This window comes from Lipophrys pholis (genome assembly GCF_963383615.2).
Source record: "Lipophrys pholis genome assembly, chromosome: 22".
NCBI lineage: Eukaryota > Metazoa > Chordata > Actinopteri > Blenniiformes > Blenniidae > Lipophrys > Lipophrys pholis.
In genome coordinates, this window is record NC_137644.1 from 17,240,081 (window position 1) to 17,256,718 (window position 16,638).

Genomic DNA, 16,638 nt, shown 5'->3' on the forward strand with positions numbered 1-16,638 from the left:
CCTATAGTCTTTATTCTTGAAAAATGCACATGTCCAATTATTTAGCGTTTCCAGTACATCAGGTGTCAAAAATATTTTACAAACAAACCAAATGCAGCAACATTTTATTTACGGTGAGAGGAGTCTTATGAACAAGGTCGAAGGCAAAGAAAAAAAAAAAGAAAAAAAAAGCTTTTTTCCACCCCCCCCACTTATATTTTTTTTATAATTTAATGCCAACAAACCAGAACTTGGAGTAGAATTTAAACAGTTGCTATAGTATGAGCTTTAAAGTGAATGAAATATGAAAATAATTCACTTGCTTTTCCAACAAGACGATGTTTTGCTATCTAAATACACAAAGTCTAAAGTTAAAAGGTTCTTTTCTTTATTAATTCCTTTAAAATTAAATACTTTTTTTCTATGCCTGAGTAAACAAATGTCTGTATTGTACATTGGCAGGCGGGGAGCTAACGTTTTTGCTGAGAAGAACCAACAACAAAAAAAAAAGAAATGAAATGTTTTTTTTGTTTGTTTGTTTTTTTTTAAATAACGACCAAGGGTCCATATTTACCAAGCATCCAGACGGAGGAAATCAGACCTAACCGACCTAAAATGTTGAGGTTTATTTGGTCCCGCGTTCAGCTGGAGGAGTCATCTATCCGAGGACTTTCCTGAAGGTGATGGGTCGTCGAAATTAATTACTGAAGCCAAGGCACATTCATGTTGTCTATATGAACGTCGTACAGAGAAATAAATAAGACGGCTCACAATACAGCGCGAGTTTTGACTGAGGGAAGTGAATCGTTGGCAAAAAAAAAAAAAAAAAAAAGCTTTTTTAAAAATTTAATTTACCTTAAATCAGCATCTCGTACTCGTTCCTGCGTCGAGTCTACGACAACCTTTGTTTGCAAATCTAAAAAAAAATAAAAAATAAAAAATAAAAAAAGGAAAACTTGCTGAAAGACTTTAGTTTCCTCGTGCGACTCTCAGAGATGCTTGCTAAATACGGGCCGGGACCTTTCAACATGTGGAAATTCTTGAACACAATAATGAAGAAAAAGAGAACCCAGAACTCTAGAAGGTCTTTTGTGTGTGTGTGTGTGTGTGTGTGTGTGTGTGTGTGTGTGTGTGTGTGTGTGTGTGTGTGTGTGTGTGTGTGTGTGTGTGTGTGTGTGTGTGTGTGTACATGAAAACTATCGAAGAAATGGAAGAAGTAAATATTTATAGCGATGTCGGTGGACAGAGGCCCGGATCGTCTTCCTCGTCCAGAAATCCTGTGAAAACCTCCCGAGTCCCGATGGACCTCGTCTCTATACAAGCCGTAGTGTTTGTCGGTTTGGCTAGAAGGTTCTATATTTATCTACAAATATATAACAAATAAAACTTGCAGGCAAAAATAGTTAAGTTTCAATAGAAACACCCCTTTTTTTTCCTGAAAATACAGCAGTATCTGAAATAATCCTCTCATTCATTTTTCTATTCTGTCCCAGTTTTCTGCATCATACATCAGGAAGCTCTTTTGCCTACAAACAGAAAAAAAGTATCTACAAACTTTGTAAACAGACCTGCTTTTTTCAAAAAAAAACAAAACATAAATAACTCAAAATATTAACAGCCGATGGAGCAGAAATAAGTTTTGAATGAGCAAGGGCCAAAGAGATAAATATACAACACCATTCAGATAAAAGAGAAGCTAAAGGTTCTTTCAAAATTCTTACAGACGATCTTCAAGCCAGGAGGAGCTCCTCCCCTTCTCAATTAAAATAATAGCAATAATATTATAATAATAAAAACAGGTCACTTTCAATCTGAGTTTATAGTCACCCCTTGTTACCAAGAAAAACAAAGTGTTACCAAGGAGGGGAGGGGAGGGGGGGAGGGGGGGGGGGGGGGGGGGGGTGAAGACAGAGTCTGTGTGTCGCAGCGGGGTATTAATAAGAACCAAAAAAAGAAAGAAAAGAAGAGCAAAGAATCCACACCAATCCGTACATTCCTCTGAATGTCTGCTGTTCTGTTCTCCTCGTCCGGCCCCCAGCCGAGCTCTTCAGCTGCTCCTCCTCCTCCTCCTCCTCCTCCTCCTCCTCCTCGTCCGGGTCGAGCTCCTTGGTGGTGGGTAGAAAAAGAGGTGTTGACGTGTGGAGCAGGGGGGGGAGGGGGGGTCGCTTGGATCAAAGGGAGGTCTCCAGGCTGTGTAGGGGGCTCCCCGGGGCCGAGGGGGTTCCCGACTTGGGGGGCTCAGGGAGGAGGTGGTTGCTGCTCTCTACAGCGTTATTGTTCTGGTTCGGGGAGGGGGAGACCGGTGTGGTGGGGGCGACGGTGGTGGCGGCGGCAGGTGTGGGTGAGGGTGAGGGTGAGGGCGAGGGCGAGGGCGAGGGCGGTGTGGGCGTGGCGTTGCGCGGGCTGGCGGAGTTGCGCTTGGTGGGGGCGTCGTCCTCCGCGTCGGTGTCGTCTATGAGGGGGATGTGGGGCTCAGAGTCCTCTATCCGGAATTCGGGGTGGGTCATAAAGTTGTGGATCGATGATCGCGACTCGGGCTTCTCCAGCCCCTCATAGAGGGAGATGGAGCTGCGGAATGCATTCACCACCCGGATCTGGAAGGGGGGAGGCGGGAGGAGGGGGGGAGGGAGACGGGACAGACACAACGTTTAGTCACATGCGGCCACGACGAGCGTCAGTGGCTTCAGTTTGTCACGCGGACGACACTACAGATAAAATCCAAGGTTTTATGAGGTCAAAAACAGGTGAGTTTTAGGGGCTTCAAAACCATTGATCTGTAAGGGGGGGGGGGGGTGAGGGGGGGGTCTTAAAGATACGTGCAGTTATTTCCAGTTTTACATACGAGTTATGCGACGTTTAGTCCTCACCCATTAACTAAACTCAAGTTCCCTTTGAAACCAACTACCAGGAAGCCTCCATATTCTCCACCCCCTTTACACTTGGCATTAAAATGCATCAGACATTTAGAACCTCATTATCTTCACTTCTGGTTGTTTTTTACTGCTGCAGCAGGTTGAAAACAGTCGTTCATTCGGTCACACGGTAACTAAGCTGAGCTTGTCAAGTTAAAGGAAACTGGAGCTGCCATGCGACGTGCTCACCCAGAGGTTTAGAGTTTCTAACAAAAACACTTTGAATAACGGACAAGCAGAGATGGAGGATGAACGACTCCTCCGTCTGAGTCGGGTGTCTAAAAACAGCCTCGCAGCTGGTCATGTGATCAGTGTTGATCCAGACACAACCGGAGCAGGTTTAAGGGCCTGTTAGAGCCTGATATGCAACAACGACCCAAATTTATATAAATATAAATATAATGTATTAAAACCAGAAATGAAAAATGTTTTTATTAATTAAAAAAACCCAAAACGTAACAACTCGGTCAATAATGTAATAAGACCCTGAGCCCAAATTTTTAAAATTGAACTATTACATTATGGAACAAGCAAAAATATTTTCCCCCAAATAGTGTAATAATTCTATTACGTCATAAAGTGAGTCAATGATTTGAATTTGAATAACACTGAAAGAATGACTTATAAAAGTTTGGACTATTTGTTTCCATACAATTTCTGGTATTTCTTCTACGTCTTCTGTCAGTACAAAATAATGTGTAAGTATTAAACATATTAAGATCACATTTACATTATGGTTCATTCTTTTTTACATTATTGTCCAGTTATTACATATCGGGCTCTTTGCTCAGTGACCTGCCGGCAGTGGGATTCAAACCAATGAACTCCTGCTTACAAGCTTGCTTCAATAACTTCTAGGCCACTTGAACAAAGACAAATAGAAACCGTTCAGTTTCATTCAACTTCACGGGGCAGTCAGCCACATGGGCAGATTACGTCCGTTCACCTGCAGTCTTTCCATTTGCTTTCCTGCGTAACAACGGTCCGAAACCTTTCTAACCACCTCGGAGGTCTGACCTCCTCCCTCGGTGAATCTACACCTGAACTGTAATGTGGCGTCACGACTCCAATCCAATCACTCTGCTAATGCCAGGTGTAAAGAGGGAGCATGAACACAGAAATACAGAAATAAACTAGACCGGCTGCCGTTTTATTGCTGTACGACAAACAGGAAGTCAGATCCTGTTGAACTGAAGTAAAGTAGTAAAACTGAGGCCGTTTACTCTGCGTTTTATCAAAACTAGTATTTAAAGTACTGTAGTTATTTGAGTAATGTTCCAGGGGAGGGGGGGGGGGGGGGGGGGGTACACACACCAGTGTCAAACCCACTGCAATATATGTGTTGTTTATTTGAAGGGGGGGGGGGGGGGGGTCAGTACAGTGGTAGTATTTCACAAAACACTTGGTAAAAGCCTGGATCTGATTAATCAAAATGCAGTAAAAAGGGAACCAAGAAACTAGAGGATTGATGTTCTCGATACAAGAACACATCCGATATATTAAAGAAAAAGACAGAAGGCTGGACACGAGAGTTTACCGTTGTCGGACATGCGGAGGAGAGAGAGAGTGAGAGAGAGAAAGAGAGAGAGAGAGCGAGAGAGAAAGAGAGAGAGAAAGACAGAGAGAGAAAGACAGAGAGAGAAAGACAGAGAGAGAAAGACAGAGAGAGAAAGACAGACAGAGAAAGACAGAGACAGAAAGCAGGGGAGGAGGAGGAGGACAGGAAGACCATAGAAAGAGAGGGGTGGTCAGTTGTAGGCTTATGTTCGTGGAGTAAAAACAAAGAAGCTGCAGCAGCCAAGCATGTCTACAAGCTGGTTCACATGTCAAAAACAGCACAAAGTGGGAAAAGAAAACTCACAAACGAGACCAGAGACTTTGAACCCATGCAGAGCGCGGCGCTACCTTGTGTTCAATGGTAGTAAACCTTTGAGTATAGCCCATGACACATTTCACAGAATCTAAAGAAGAATATATGCGGGGAGTCAGTGGGATTCATCGGTTCGGCTCAATTTTGGCAACACACGTGGACATGTGGCGACAAAACAAGTATCAACACAGAGAGAAAACAAAACTGGGGAATTAAAGAGTTTAAATACTTTTAGAAGAGCGCCTGAAAAGAAAAGGATAAGGTTAGGAGGGGAGAGGCCATCCCACCTATGAAAAGAGACTTATTACTGCAGCACCGCAAAACTGTTCACAAAGGAAGAAAAACAAGAGTGGATGTGCAGGTAATGTGTCAGGGGAAAGTCCCACATGTTTACATTCACTCAGTTATTCCCCTAAGCTCTTTCTGTCACATCTGTAAGACATTTAAAATCCACTGCCACTCTGATGATCCGTCTGGCGAGATCTGGAGGAGAAAAGAGGTTAATGGCAGCAGGCACAGTCCTTGTAAGGGCAGGGCTCAAGAGGAAAGGCCTTTAGGAAATACCACCATCAAATGATCCGTATCCGCTCCCGACACGTTGGGATGGACGAGTGGCATCAAGCAGAGGGCTGCCCGACTCGTCCGCAGCACACACAGCCTCGCGTCCAAACACACAAACTGCAGGCTATTCCAACCACAACACCCCGTTATGACAAACAGTACCCGTCTTAAAACTGCTGGAAATCAAAAGATCATTATTCCACTAATGACTGACAAAACATCCACGGACACTTGGGTGGATTTATTCTCTCACTGAGGTCCAGGTTGAGGTTTGTCTCTACCGTTTTGGAGAGTGATCATGGGCATATACTCAAAACATTTACCCGACTAGGGGAGCTGCGACAAAGACCCATGAGTGCTACAGAGGCACAGAGCAGCTGCAGACAAACCTGGTGACTGTCAATCTAGAACGTAATGTCTGATCAAATAGTGAAATACACATCATCCCCACCCTCCCCTTCCCCGAGGTAACAGTAAAACCTTTCCATTTTCAGACCGAAGCAGAAGCGGAACAGAAAACATGATGACACAGAGAAAAAAAACACCTTGACGCTTGAAGCGACCTGGTTACAGGGTACATATATATATATATATATAACAGCAGTGTTATCGAAGCAATATGGAAGATGTGGTTTTGGTGTCTTTTTTGGGGGGGAAGGGGAAGAAAACAAGGGGGGGGGGACATCAGGAAGAAGCATGAGAGAGTCAAAGTGTCAACGTTAGGTGAGAAGAAGAGTGGAGGAGGAAGATGTTAGAAAGAGAAGAAGAAATAAAAGTCTCATGCACTAGAGGAGAACACGCACTCACACCCCACAGTGGCAGAAGCGGAGTTGGCGGCAGTGGCAGTAGTGGTAGTAGTAGAAAAGGCTACATGTGTAGGGCTAGAAACATTGGTTACATCGTGCTGTTGTTGGCTGGAGTTGGAGGCCTGCCGCCTTAGAGCCCCCTGAAAGGAAGTTCCACTCTGGAACGCACTCACTACATCCATCTGCAAAGAATCAAGACAGCGTGACAGGAGAAAGCCCAGAGGAAATAAAACACAACACAGCCAGAGGAGAGAGAAAAGAGAGAAAAAAATAAATAAAGAAAAGGCACCAGTATCCATAGAAGAAGAAGAAAAAAAAAAAAAACTCAATTCGAAATTGGATTTAGGCATTGTAGTTAAAAAGGAGAAGAAAAAAAGGGGACGGTTGGGTTTAAAGGCACTGATCGGGGGGAGATTTGACTCCAAAATCTGACCTGACTTCCACTCTTTTTTCCTCCAGCTATTGCCATGCCGATGTTCAGTGAACATTCACAGTCGTGCTTTCCGCCCAATCCAAACTCACTTGCTTCTCATCAGTACCTTCAAACTAGTTGGGTTTTAGCGGATAGATTCAGACTGAGTCACAAATAGGCAGAAGAACCTGCTTTAGCTCAGAAGCAGAACAGAAAAATTAGAGGAAAAGGGGCTTTTGTTTTTAGGGCACAAGCCATTCTTTAAGAGTGCCAAGAGAGAAAACAAAACATAGATTTTAAGCTGGAGGAGCAATAGAGAGTTAAAAGAGTTTATGGCTTTTGATTCCCTTGGTGTCGGGTGCGTTGTGTCAAGTGCTACGCGGGAAACTCGGGGGATCGTTACCTGAGTTTGGATGCGATTGAGGCCTCGGAACCAGAGGATTTGGCCTCGACGAAGCTCCCGCTCGGCGTGGTCAATCTCGTCCATGTCGTCCAGCTCCTCCAGCTCCTCATCGGGGATTTCCTCCTTTTGGGTGCCGTGGCCTGCTGTTTTTAAGAATTTTAAGCGGCTGGTGGGTATTGAAGAGATTACCTGAAAGACATCAAGACAGACCTAAAGCACAGCTGAGACGTCAAGTTGGCTGAGATGTTTCTCCTGTGTGAAGCGGTAGATGTTAGAAATTCAGTTTAATGACTTTGCCCTGCAGCTCCGACCCTCTCCAAGAAGTCAATTTTAAACTTTAATACAATAACGAAATGAAAAATGGATGCTTTGTTGCCATTGCACGAAGAGAACAAACAGTCCTAGACGAACAATACAAATTTATCCCTCAGGAATTACGGAAAAATAATCTGCACAAGCTGAGCAGAGAAAACTAGTGAGAATTACAAGTAAATATGTGGGTTTCTAACAATATGTTGGGAGGTTTTTGGAGTGCAGCTCTTGCATTTTTGATTACAAGAGAGAAACCACTGAGCCACGATGAAAATCCACCTATTCAGTCGGCCAGTCGTCAACAGACACAGAGATGAGAGTGTGGATTGTGGGGAGGATCCGACCCTCAAGGGCAGAAGTCTGGTTTGGAATCAGAGTCTCCTACAATGTGAATATTTTGTGGACTCGGGTGCACTCAGTGCAGCCTCATTATTTGTGTTTTGTCAGGGAACGCTGGCGATGTCAGTCCTGTTGAACTGACAAGAGGGGATAATAACATATTATATGCACTGCTATGTGGGATGATTGTGGGCAGAGAGAACAAGCGAGAACAACATCAAACATTTATTATTAGCTTGAGTTGTGAGGGGATTTTATCCTTTTTTTCCCTCTAACAAAAGCAATGAAGAGGCAAAAAATAAACCTTGTACTCTTGGTTATATTTACAATAGCTTTAACCATAACTACACCTAAGCAATTGTTCAAAGGTACAATAAAATGATAATTTTTGACGTGTCTTCATAAAAAAAGGCAAATCATCAGTGGTTAGTAGTAACTCTTGATATTATATCCAATACTAATTTCTTCAGAGCTGTAGAACATCATGTACCGTTATATGTCTGCATGCATCAAACACTTAATAGAAACATTTCCAACACAGGGGGGCAGTGTCATACCATATTATTCCTATCTTGCAAAGTGAATGTGAGGCACTGTGGTTGTTTCCTACCTGTCCCCAGAGAAGGGATCCAAAGCCTAAGAAAGTGCACCACAGCCACTGGTCAATAGTCAGAGCCACACAGCTGAATGGCTTCCCTCCAAACTGCACTATGACGATCTAGAAGAAAGCAGAAGCAGTCAGAGGCAAACCTCACGGTTAACTAGTGCAGACTGGAGTCTACATTTGGAGAGTTAGACGGCTGTATTAGTCACCGGGAGGAACTTCAGTCTCCTTTACCTGGATTACGAAGGTACCAAAGACAATACTACAGAAGATAATGTTGTTGAAGATGCCCTCGAAGACGTTCCTTTCGCCATGGATCTTGCGGGCATTAATTTCATTGAAAAGCTGCATCAGTACAAAGGTGTTGAAGACGATGGTGTAGTGTTCGGAGGGAGGAGCGTGGAGGGGTGCGTCTCTGCCATTGTCGATGTCAAATATTTTCTCCCCTACAGGAAAATGAAGACGGAAGTCAGAAATAAACAATGTCTCACACAGGATGAACAACAGAGCTGCACTATATATCAATCTTATCATGAAATGTACGATCTAAATATTGCAAAAGACTGTCTGATCTGTGACAAATGATGTTTCCATGCACGGAGCATTCATGCTCTGCATGTCAACAGATGGAGCCCGACTGCCCTCAGATGCCAACCCGCTAGGTAGACGTGAGTGGCTAAGATCAACAGCTTATATAATAATAATAATAATAATAATAATAAAAAAGAATTAATAAAAAAAAAAAGTGACAGTTCATATTAATCAGGGGGCAGAAGAAAGAGCACTGTTGTTTTAACAAGTCTCAAAGCACAGAGACAATTGCATTATCTACATAAACGTTTGCATTTATCCTCAACAGGATTATCCCGAGCTCCTCTGATGTGGTTGCAGCCCTACTGAGCACACAAAACACCCGTCTTTAAATGCGGACGAGCCCCTTACCAGCAAAGAGCAGGGTGAAGATGATGATTAGCTGGAACACTCCCTGACCCAGGATGTTTTTCATCATGGTGCGGGAGATTAGAGGCTTGTTGCGCCCATATGGCTTCCTCAGCAGCAGCGATTCTGTGGGGGGCTCCGTGGCCAGAGCGAGTGAAGCGAAGGTGTCCATGATCAGGTTGACCCACAACATCTGTACTGCTTTCAGTGGAGAGTCCTGGAGGCAGAGCGAGGGGCCAAAATCACATTTTGACATCAAATGTATTTAACCAAGATGTTGGAATTGAGGCAAAGCAAGAAAGCATGTGGGGAAAACAAATGGATTTGTTGCCTGCTGCATGACTGAGTGCATGTTTATGAGCTGTGACAGTGAGGATTAGGCATGTCTTTTGATGAGGTTTAGAATTCATAACCGGTGGGAAAAGCATCCTCAGACAGAAATTAAAGCCACTCGCTGTCTACAAACGTGCAAATGCTGTCAAAGAATGACAACTTGCGATTGCAGCAACAATTTTATGCAAATCAAGACAATCAGGGATGAGAAACACGCTGAAGATTGAGGACTTCTTGCTGGAATTTAATTTGGCTGTGAGGAACGCAGAACTTCACTCTTCCCCTGAAACTGTTCAGCTCTTTCAATCTGTTTCTGCCATTAAGTGTTGAGACAGTGTGACACTTCAGCAAGTTTTCTACTTTCTCGGAAGGGCCCCATTATGTTTGTTTTTTTTAGAACTAGAAGAAGTGAAAGTTAATTGAGCTTACTTGTGTGATGCAGGCTCCTGTAAATGCTACAATGACAGCCACAACATTGACAGTTAACTGAAACTGGAGGAATTTGGAGATGCTGTCGTATACGTTTCGTCCCCACATGACAGCTTTGACAATGCTGGAAAAGTTGTCGTCGGTCAGAATGATGTCAGACGCCTCCTTGGCGACGTCTGTCCCAGCAATTCCCTGGAAAGGAAAAAGAGGATTGGTCAAGAATGTGTCTGAATCGGGCCTGAAGATATTTAACATTCTCAAGTTTCCAGTGGATCATTATTTCCCACATTAACTGTTTCCCAGGTATCCGATACGATTTGGATTCTTTCAAATGACATTAATGGCTGCTTCCTTATTTATTTATTTTTTCAAGATTGCCATGAAAACTCATTGCAGCTTCAAGTGTGGACTTTATTAGTTTTCACACCAGACGCCCATCCTATTATCAAGTGAATACAATGAAGTTGGGTCCCCATTGTAAGTCCTTGAGCAAGGTACTTGACCCCTTTAAGAGCAAAGATTAAAAACTCACCATGGCGAAGCCGACATCAGCTTTCTTCAAGGCAGGGCCATCATTTGTACCGTCTCCTGTTACAGCTACTACTTGCCTCTGCTCTGCCACTGTGCTGTCAATAATACCTAGGATAGCGAAATATAACAGATTTAAATAAACATTCCTCCTGAAACAACTTTGTGTAAGTGTTGTCATTGTAAGCCGTACCAGAAAAACATAGCTACCTTTAACTAGAGTGTGTTTGTCTGTGGGAGAAGAGCGAGCTAGTACTCGCAGTTTGGGCCAAATCTTGTCGATGCGTTCCTGTTCAATCTATAAATAAGAGACAAAAAAATATGACATAAGCTCAACAGCACTTTTTTTTTTTTTTTTTCAAACAGTCTCTGAAAGATTTTGTTTTACTATGACTCACCTCCCCTTTTTCATTACGTATCCTGCGATTGAACTCCTTTCCCTCCAGGCAGAGGAACTCATCTCCAGGCAGTAGGATGCCGCACTTGGTGGCAATGGCTCGAGCTGTGTTGATATTGTCCCCAGTCACCATTCGTACCGTGATGCCAGCACGCTGGCATTTCCTGATAGCATCTGGGACCTAAACGACACAAGGAAATATAACAGGCACAGTAAATGCATGATGCTATTTTTTGCAAATCCCCAGGGACTTCAAAAGCAGTGCTCATCAATTGTGTGTGTTTCTAAACCCTGAAATAGACGATTTGCCATTTTGTGAGGCGGGCGTGAAGGACGTCATACTCTCACACAGCTTTCACTGCTTTTATGGAGTCCCTTACAAACCTAACGCTTGGCAAGAAGCCAAAGTAGATGAGTGAGCGTCAGGTAATCCAGTGACACACAACTCTTTCATACAGTGGAACAACTCTTTACAAAAGCTCATTATGAGTCCAGTACTGGGAAACAATGATGGGATGCATCATTTAAAAATGGCTGACATTGCATTACTCAGTCTCCTCTCTTTGCTTGGAAAGCCTGCGAGGCCATCATTCCAGTGCAGGAAGCTCAATTAAAGTGCTTGTCAGAAGCATCTGCCTGCATGCTCTTTAAGAAATGCCTGTCAGCTGACCTTCCACCCCAAGCCCCAGCTTCAAACATGACGTTGGCAGTGCTTTGTGCAAATATTTTCCGAAGCTCACAATTTAACGCCCACATCAACATGCAGCAGTCAGAAAAGGTCTCGATTTTCATCTCCCACAATTATTTCTGTCTATTACTGTGGAGAATGGCACGTGAGCCTTCAAGGACAAGGTGTTGATGTTTGCTATTCTTTATGTATTGTAAGAACAGCAGATCTCCCCATCTCTCTTATGGTGTGTTTTTGTTGAACAATAACTTACATACATTTTTTTCTTCTTTTTTTTGAGAATAACCTCACAATGTATAACGGATGCTGCTTGACACATGATGGTAAATTAGAGAAAAGCACAGACTTGCAGGTTGACCATGCAATTTGTGCATGCAAGCAAAAAGTGTGTGTCACATAATAGATTTTATCTGTAATAGTGAGATGAGACATGTTGAGACAACCAACTGTTTTCACTTATGATGAGACTTTGTGGTGATGCTTTTTGTTTTCAGTGTCTCACCTCCGGTCTCACAGGGTCTTCAATGCCCACCACACAAATGCAGGTGAGCCCAGAGAGAATATCGTTTTCATTGTCCCAGTCGGGCTCCCCGTCAGAGCTGGAAAAGTCCCTATAAGCAAGGCAGATGGTTCTCAGCCCCTCTGAGGCCATGGGCTCGATCACTTTCTTCACCATGTCGTCTCTGTCGCGTGGGCGGAACACCTTCGCCTCACCATTTGCTGTCAGGATTTTATAGCACCTGGGAGGTGAGGAGAAAACATCAGAGCAATCATTTAGAGGGCCAAAGCAAAGAAAATACTATATGAGCTAAGATGTGTTAGTAGGAAATTCATTAATAATTATGAAGTACAAACACGGCAAGTAAAAATGTAATTTACATTTGGTAATAAAAAAAAAAAAAGAGACGACAACGTATTTGAATGGTGACGTGCAACAGTAAGAAGTTGCACTGAACCATCTGAGGGTTAAAAAGAAGCATGCTTGGTTAAGAGGCTTACAGAACTGTTACCGGCTCATTTTCTCACTGCTTGTTTTTAAGGGGCTTGGGTGGGAAGCGGTTGAACTACTTAGCTGTTTAAGCCGTTAAACATGTCAATTTACTGCAGGGTCTGGCCAGCTTGAGCACATACAACTAACTCACTGTACACAGTTTTTACGTGAATGGAAGCACGTCAATGACGCATAAATATACCATGTGTAATGAACATGTGGAAACAAGGTTTTCTTACTTTTTAAGGAGAATTTCCGATGCTCCTTTGCTGAACATCCGGTAGCTGCCGTCGGCCATCTTCAACACAGTACTCATAGATTTGCGGACCGAGTTGAAGGTGTACACCTTGTAGAGTTTCTCTTCGGGGATCTCGTTGCGGATAGTCTGGTAGTCTCGTTTTAAGTCGTTAGAAAAGCCAAGCAAGGCACATTCGGTCTTGTTCCCGACCTGTCGTGGCAGGCCCCCCTCCTTCTCTGGGGGCTAACGGGAAACCATATGGTTAAGTTAAAAGGTTCTGTTCCTACACAATGCAATACACAACATAAGTTTAGTTTCCACAAGCCTACCATGATCTTAGTAGTGTAGGCGCAGTTGACAGCAATACCCAGAATGAGCATGTCTAAAGAGGAGGAGGGGATGTTCTCTGGTTCGGGGACCTTCTTGTAGTGTTTTTCAGCGATGTAGGCTTGTACCACTCTCATGCGGTTCATCGTCAGGGTGCCAGTCTTGTCAGAGCAGATGGCGGTAGCATTGCCCATGGTTTCACAAGCATCCAAGTGACGCACCAGGTTGTTGTCTTTCATCATTTTCTGGAGGAAGAATGAAAAGACAGTTACCGATGAGTCGCGCTGAAATGTTACAGTGCAGATTTCTATACATTTCTAACTTTAATGATGCAAATGAAGAGCTCGGGTTCGTGACTGGGCAAAGCTTCTGTTAGTTACCGACTTCTGGAGATGGGATCAAAGCTTGGCTTAAGTGTATCGGTTAGCAAAGTCCTAACAACTTGGCTTGTTAGTTCTAATAGGCTAAAGAATAAGCTGCAAGAGTGAGAGCCGGCCCCGGCAAGAGCAACTTGGCTTGGAGACTTTACCTTAACGGAATAAGCCAGGGAGATTGTTACAGCGAGCGGCAGGCCTTCGGGGACAGCCACCACGAGAACGGTGACGCCAATGATAAAGAATTTCACAAAGAACTGGATGTAAATGGGTGTGCAGTCCTTGACCCAGGGCAGATTCTGGATCCAGAAAGTGTCGACTACAAACAGCACCACCAGGATAATGACAGTGATGGCTGACATAACCAGACCTGAGAAATAATGAGAGATCGGGGAATTGTAAGTCAATTTAATTTAAACAATCCAACTTTTACTGACAGCAAACGCGGCAACGAATGTACAAGAGTCATTTTGTGCAAGAGTGAAGTGGTGTGGCCTGACTCACCTGCTTTACCAATCTGAACTGCGAGTTTGGTCAGTTTTCCCTGCAGAACAGACTTCTCTTTCTTTGGCAGGCTGGCCTTCTTTTTCTCCTCTGCATCACCTCCCTCATCACTGTTTAGCGGCTGCATCTCCATAGCAGCACCGTCCTGTGCTTTAGCTGTAGGAAACAAAACAAGACAAATGCTCAATAAGCACAAAAAGGTATAGGCTGTTATGCTGCATTAGTGTGGAATAATTTCAACATTTTTATTTCTGCATGCAGAAAGATTCTTATTAATTTCTTTTAAAGATGTTCCAGGACTGATGGGCACCTATTTTTTTTGCTGCATACTTAGAAGTTAAAACAAATGATAATGCTGTAAATAAACAAACCGCGGTTTACAAGTTGTGAGTTGTCTGAAGATTAGCATTTTTATTAATTTCATATGATTTTGATCAGCAGAGTGTGTTTCAGTGGGCACAGTCGACCATCTGATCTGCCAGTTTGATTTGGAGCACATTTTGCGCTCGACGCACTCCCTCATGAAACCAGCTGGAGGGTTTTAGAACCTTGATTCAAACCATCAAACGTCTCGTAAAAAGCGTGCTCTTGTTGATGTGCTTCTTCACACCGACAATTATTACAACAGGCCTGAGCTTGTTTTGTCCCAACTGATATCTTTGATCGCCTTGTGAAGAGAACAACAAGTCACACTAATGACAAAACTGATGTTTCATGTAAATATTTGAGTCCAGTCCCACAGACTATTTATTGTTGCCACTGATTAAGAGACGAGACATTGGATGTCAATTCATTCAAAATTATAGTAGGCCTTGCTGCTTTCTTTTTAATCCAAAGGAAATGTCAAAGTAATTAGGTCTGCAGTGATCCGTCTATGCAGTAATTAGTTGAAAGATTCAGAAATATAATTATCAACATCACACCTGACAATTAAAGAACGGGTTAAATGTTATTACTACAGCCTGAAGAATCAACTCCTGCTTTGGTGGAAACCACAGCAGTCGTTACCAGTTAAATTCCTTTAAATCTCTTCCTCAGGATCTCTTGGGGCTGAGCGGAGGTCCGACACTGCTGCTGCTGCAGGACTGACACTTCGCATTACCAGGGAATACTTTATAATCCTGTTTTCAAAGGAGCAGACAGATCTGGTCTAATTTGGCTAATCTGACAATGCAAACAGTATTTATAGTCCAGACAGTAGGCCGGTATTGTGTTTAATGTATGTAGCAGGAAGCAGGAACATTAGGCTACTGCAGCTGCTGCAGACTGTGGCTCACTCTGCACTTACATGGTCGATGTAATCTCAGTCTAAAGGATTACTGTTGATTCCTGGCAGGCAGAGGGAATCTGTGCACCAGGGAGCAGTGCCAGGGTTGTGGTCAAAGACCCGAGCACTACTGATCATAGAGTCCCAGCACGACTACGAGCCGGGCTAGCTGGCTGAGTTGCCACTAAACCGCTTCATTATCATTGTCTGCCGTCTGAAAATTGCACCAGTCGCAGCGCTGAAGTTTGCTTCTGTATAGTTCAGATTGGAACATCAATAGAAATCAAATTGTCGGGGCTGAAGGGAGCGTCAGAGAAGGAGATGGGTGGGAAAGCAGATGTTCTGGCCCCAGAATTGTTGCATGGCTTTAATCCCCTCATCACTAATCGCTATAACTGGATTCAGTAGCACCTGCTGCTCAAAGCGCAATGTGCCAGAGAAGGACGACAAAAAGAGGAGAGACAGAAGGGATGGGCCAGACAGTACAATGGATAGCCAAGAACAGCCCGTACTAAGTATATGCTGACACAGAGTCATGTAAAAATATGCAACTCCTCATTACTTTGCGTGAAACCACTGTAGCCAATTATTAACAGATTGAGGCTTTAACCTATACCCTGCACTGGTAACTGGGGGAGGGAACCACTGATAAAGCCCAGGGCTCATGCCTAAAGCTAAGAGCTGGGCTGTAAGGCAATTACACAGTATATATGATTGTGTGCATCGGCATATAGTATGTGTGAGCTTGGTGACTCACCTTTCTTACGATTTTCCACAGATCCATCTTGTTTCTTATCTATTGGAAAAATACAACACAATCGTGAGAAATATTACGAGCCTCTAAACGTTCATAGGACACTCAATAAATAAGCAGGAATGGACGATATTCACTGCAGGGACATGTACAAGCATATTTGAAAGGTGATTAAAAAAAAAAAAAATGTAACCAAGCATTTATTCTTTGTGACTTTTTTAGAGGCACAAATATTACTTTTTTCTTTTTTTTTTTTTTTTTACTACAACTTTTTCTTCCGCCAGATTTGTCTGTTTGGGGCACGTACACAAAAAGCACATCAAAACTTGCTGAAAATTCAGGAATAGTGTGCTATGATGATATGTTGGAGTGGAATATGGAGTTGGATATGGAAATTTATCAAAAAAAAATTTAAATCGCAAAAAAACTGAAGAAAATTGACTGGGTTCTCAGTGAACAAGTAGCCCCTATTTCAAAGTATTGGACACATATTTTCATGTTTCATGCGATTGTCCTCGTCACGTCATTAAATTGCAAGAAACGGACAGAAATGAGCAAATTACAACATAGTTAATGTAATTGTCCAATCTTATTGTTTCGAATTGTGTTGCAGACGCTCTCTGTGTTTACACGAGTCTCATCAGAAGATGATGTAAAATGATCCTAAAGCC

At 43.2% G+C, this 16,638-nt stretch overlaps 1 protein-coding gene across 1 annotated transcript in view; it reads right to left on the reverse strand.

Annotated features, from left to right (window-relative positions):
* Positions 1–1,458: 1,458 nt before the first annotated feature.
* Positions 1,459–16,638, reverse strand: part of atp2b1a (ATPase plasma membrane Ca2+ transporting 1a) — a 35,955-nt gene continuing 20,775 nt past the window's right edge. Inside the window, exons 7-21 of the mRNA XM_080491736.1 lie at positions 15,971–16,009; positions 13,947–14,102; positions 13,598–13,812; positions 13,071–13,313; positions 12,743–12,984; positions 12,015–12,252; positions 10,826–11,005; positions 10,638–10,725; positions 10,432–10,538; positions 9,900–10,091; positions 9,141–9,354; positions 8,433–8,644; positions 8,205–8,312; positions 6,944–7,132; positions 1,459–2,573 (exon numbers count right to left, since the gene is read on the reverse strand). Of these exons, the coding sequence (XP_080347862.1) occupies positions 2,151–2,573; positions 6,944–7,132; positions 8,205–8,312; positions 8,433–8,644; positions 9,141–9,354; positions 9,900–10,091; positions 10,432–10,538; positions 10,638–10,725; positions 10,826–11,005; positions 12,015–12,252; positions 12,743–12,984; positions 13,071–13,313; positions 13,598–13,812; positions 13,947–14,102; positions 15,971–16,009 (2,846 nt within the window). The 3' untranslated portion in view covers positions 1,459–2,150. The remainder of the gene's footprint in view (positions 2,574–6,943; positions 7,133–8,204; positions 8,313–8,432; positions 8,645–9,140; positions 9,355–9,899; positions 10,092–10,431; positions 10,539–10,637; positions 10,726–10,825; positions 11,006–12,014; positions 12,253–12,742; positions 12,985–13,070; positions 13,314–13,597; positions 13,813–13,946; positions 14,103–15,970; positions 16,010–16,638) is intronic.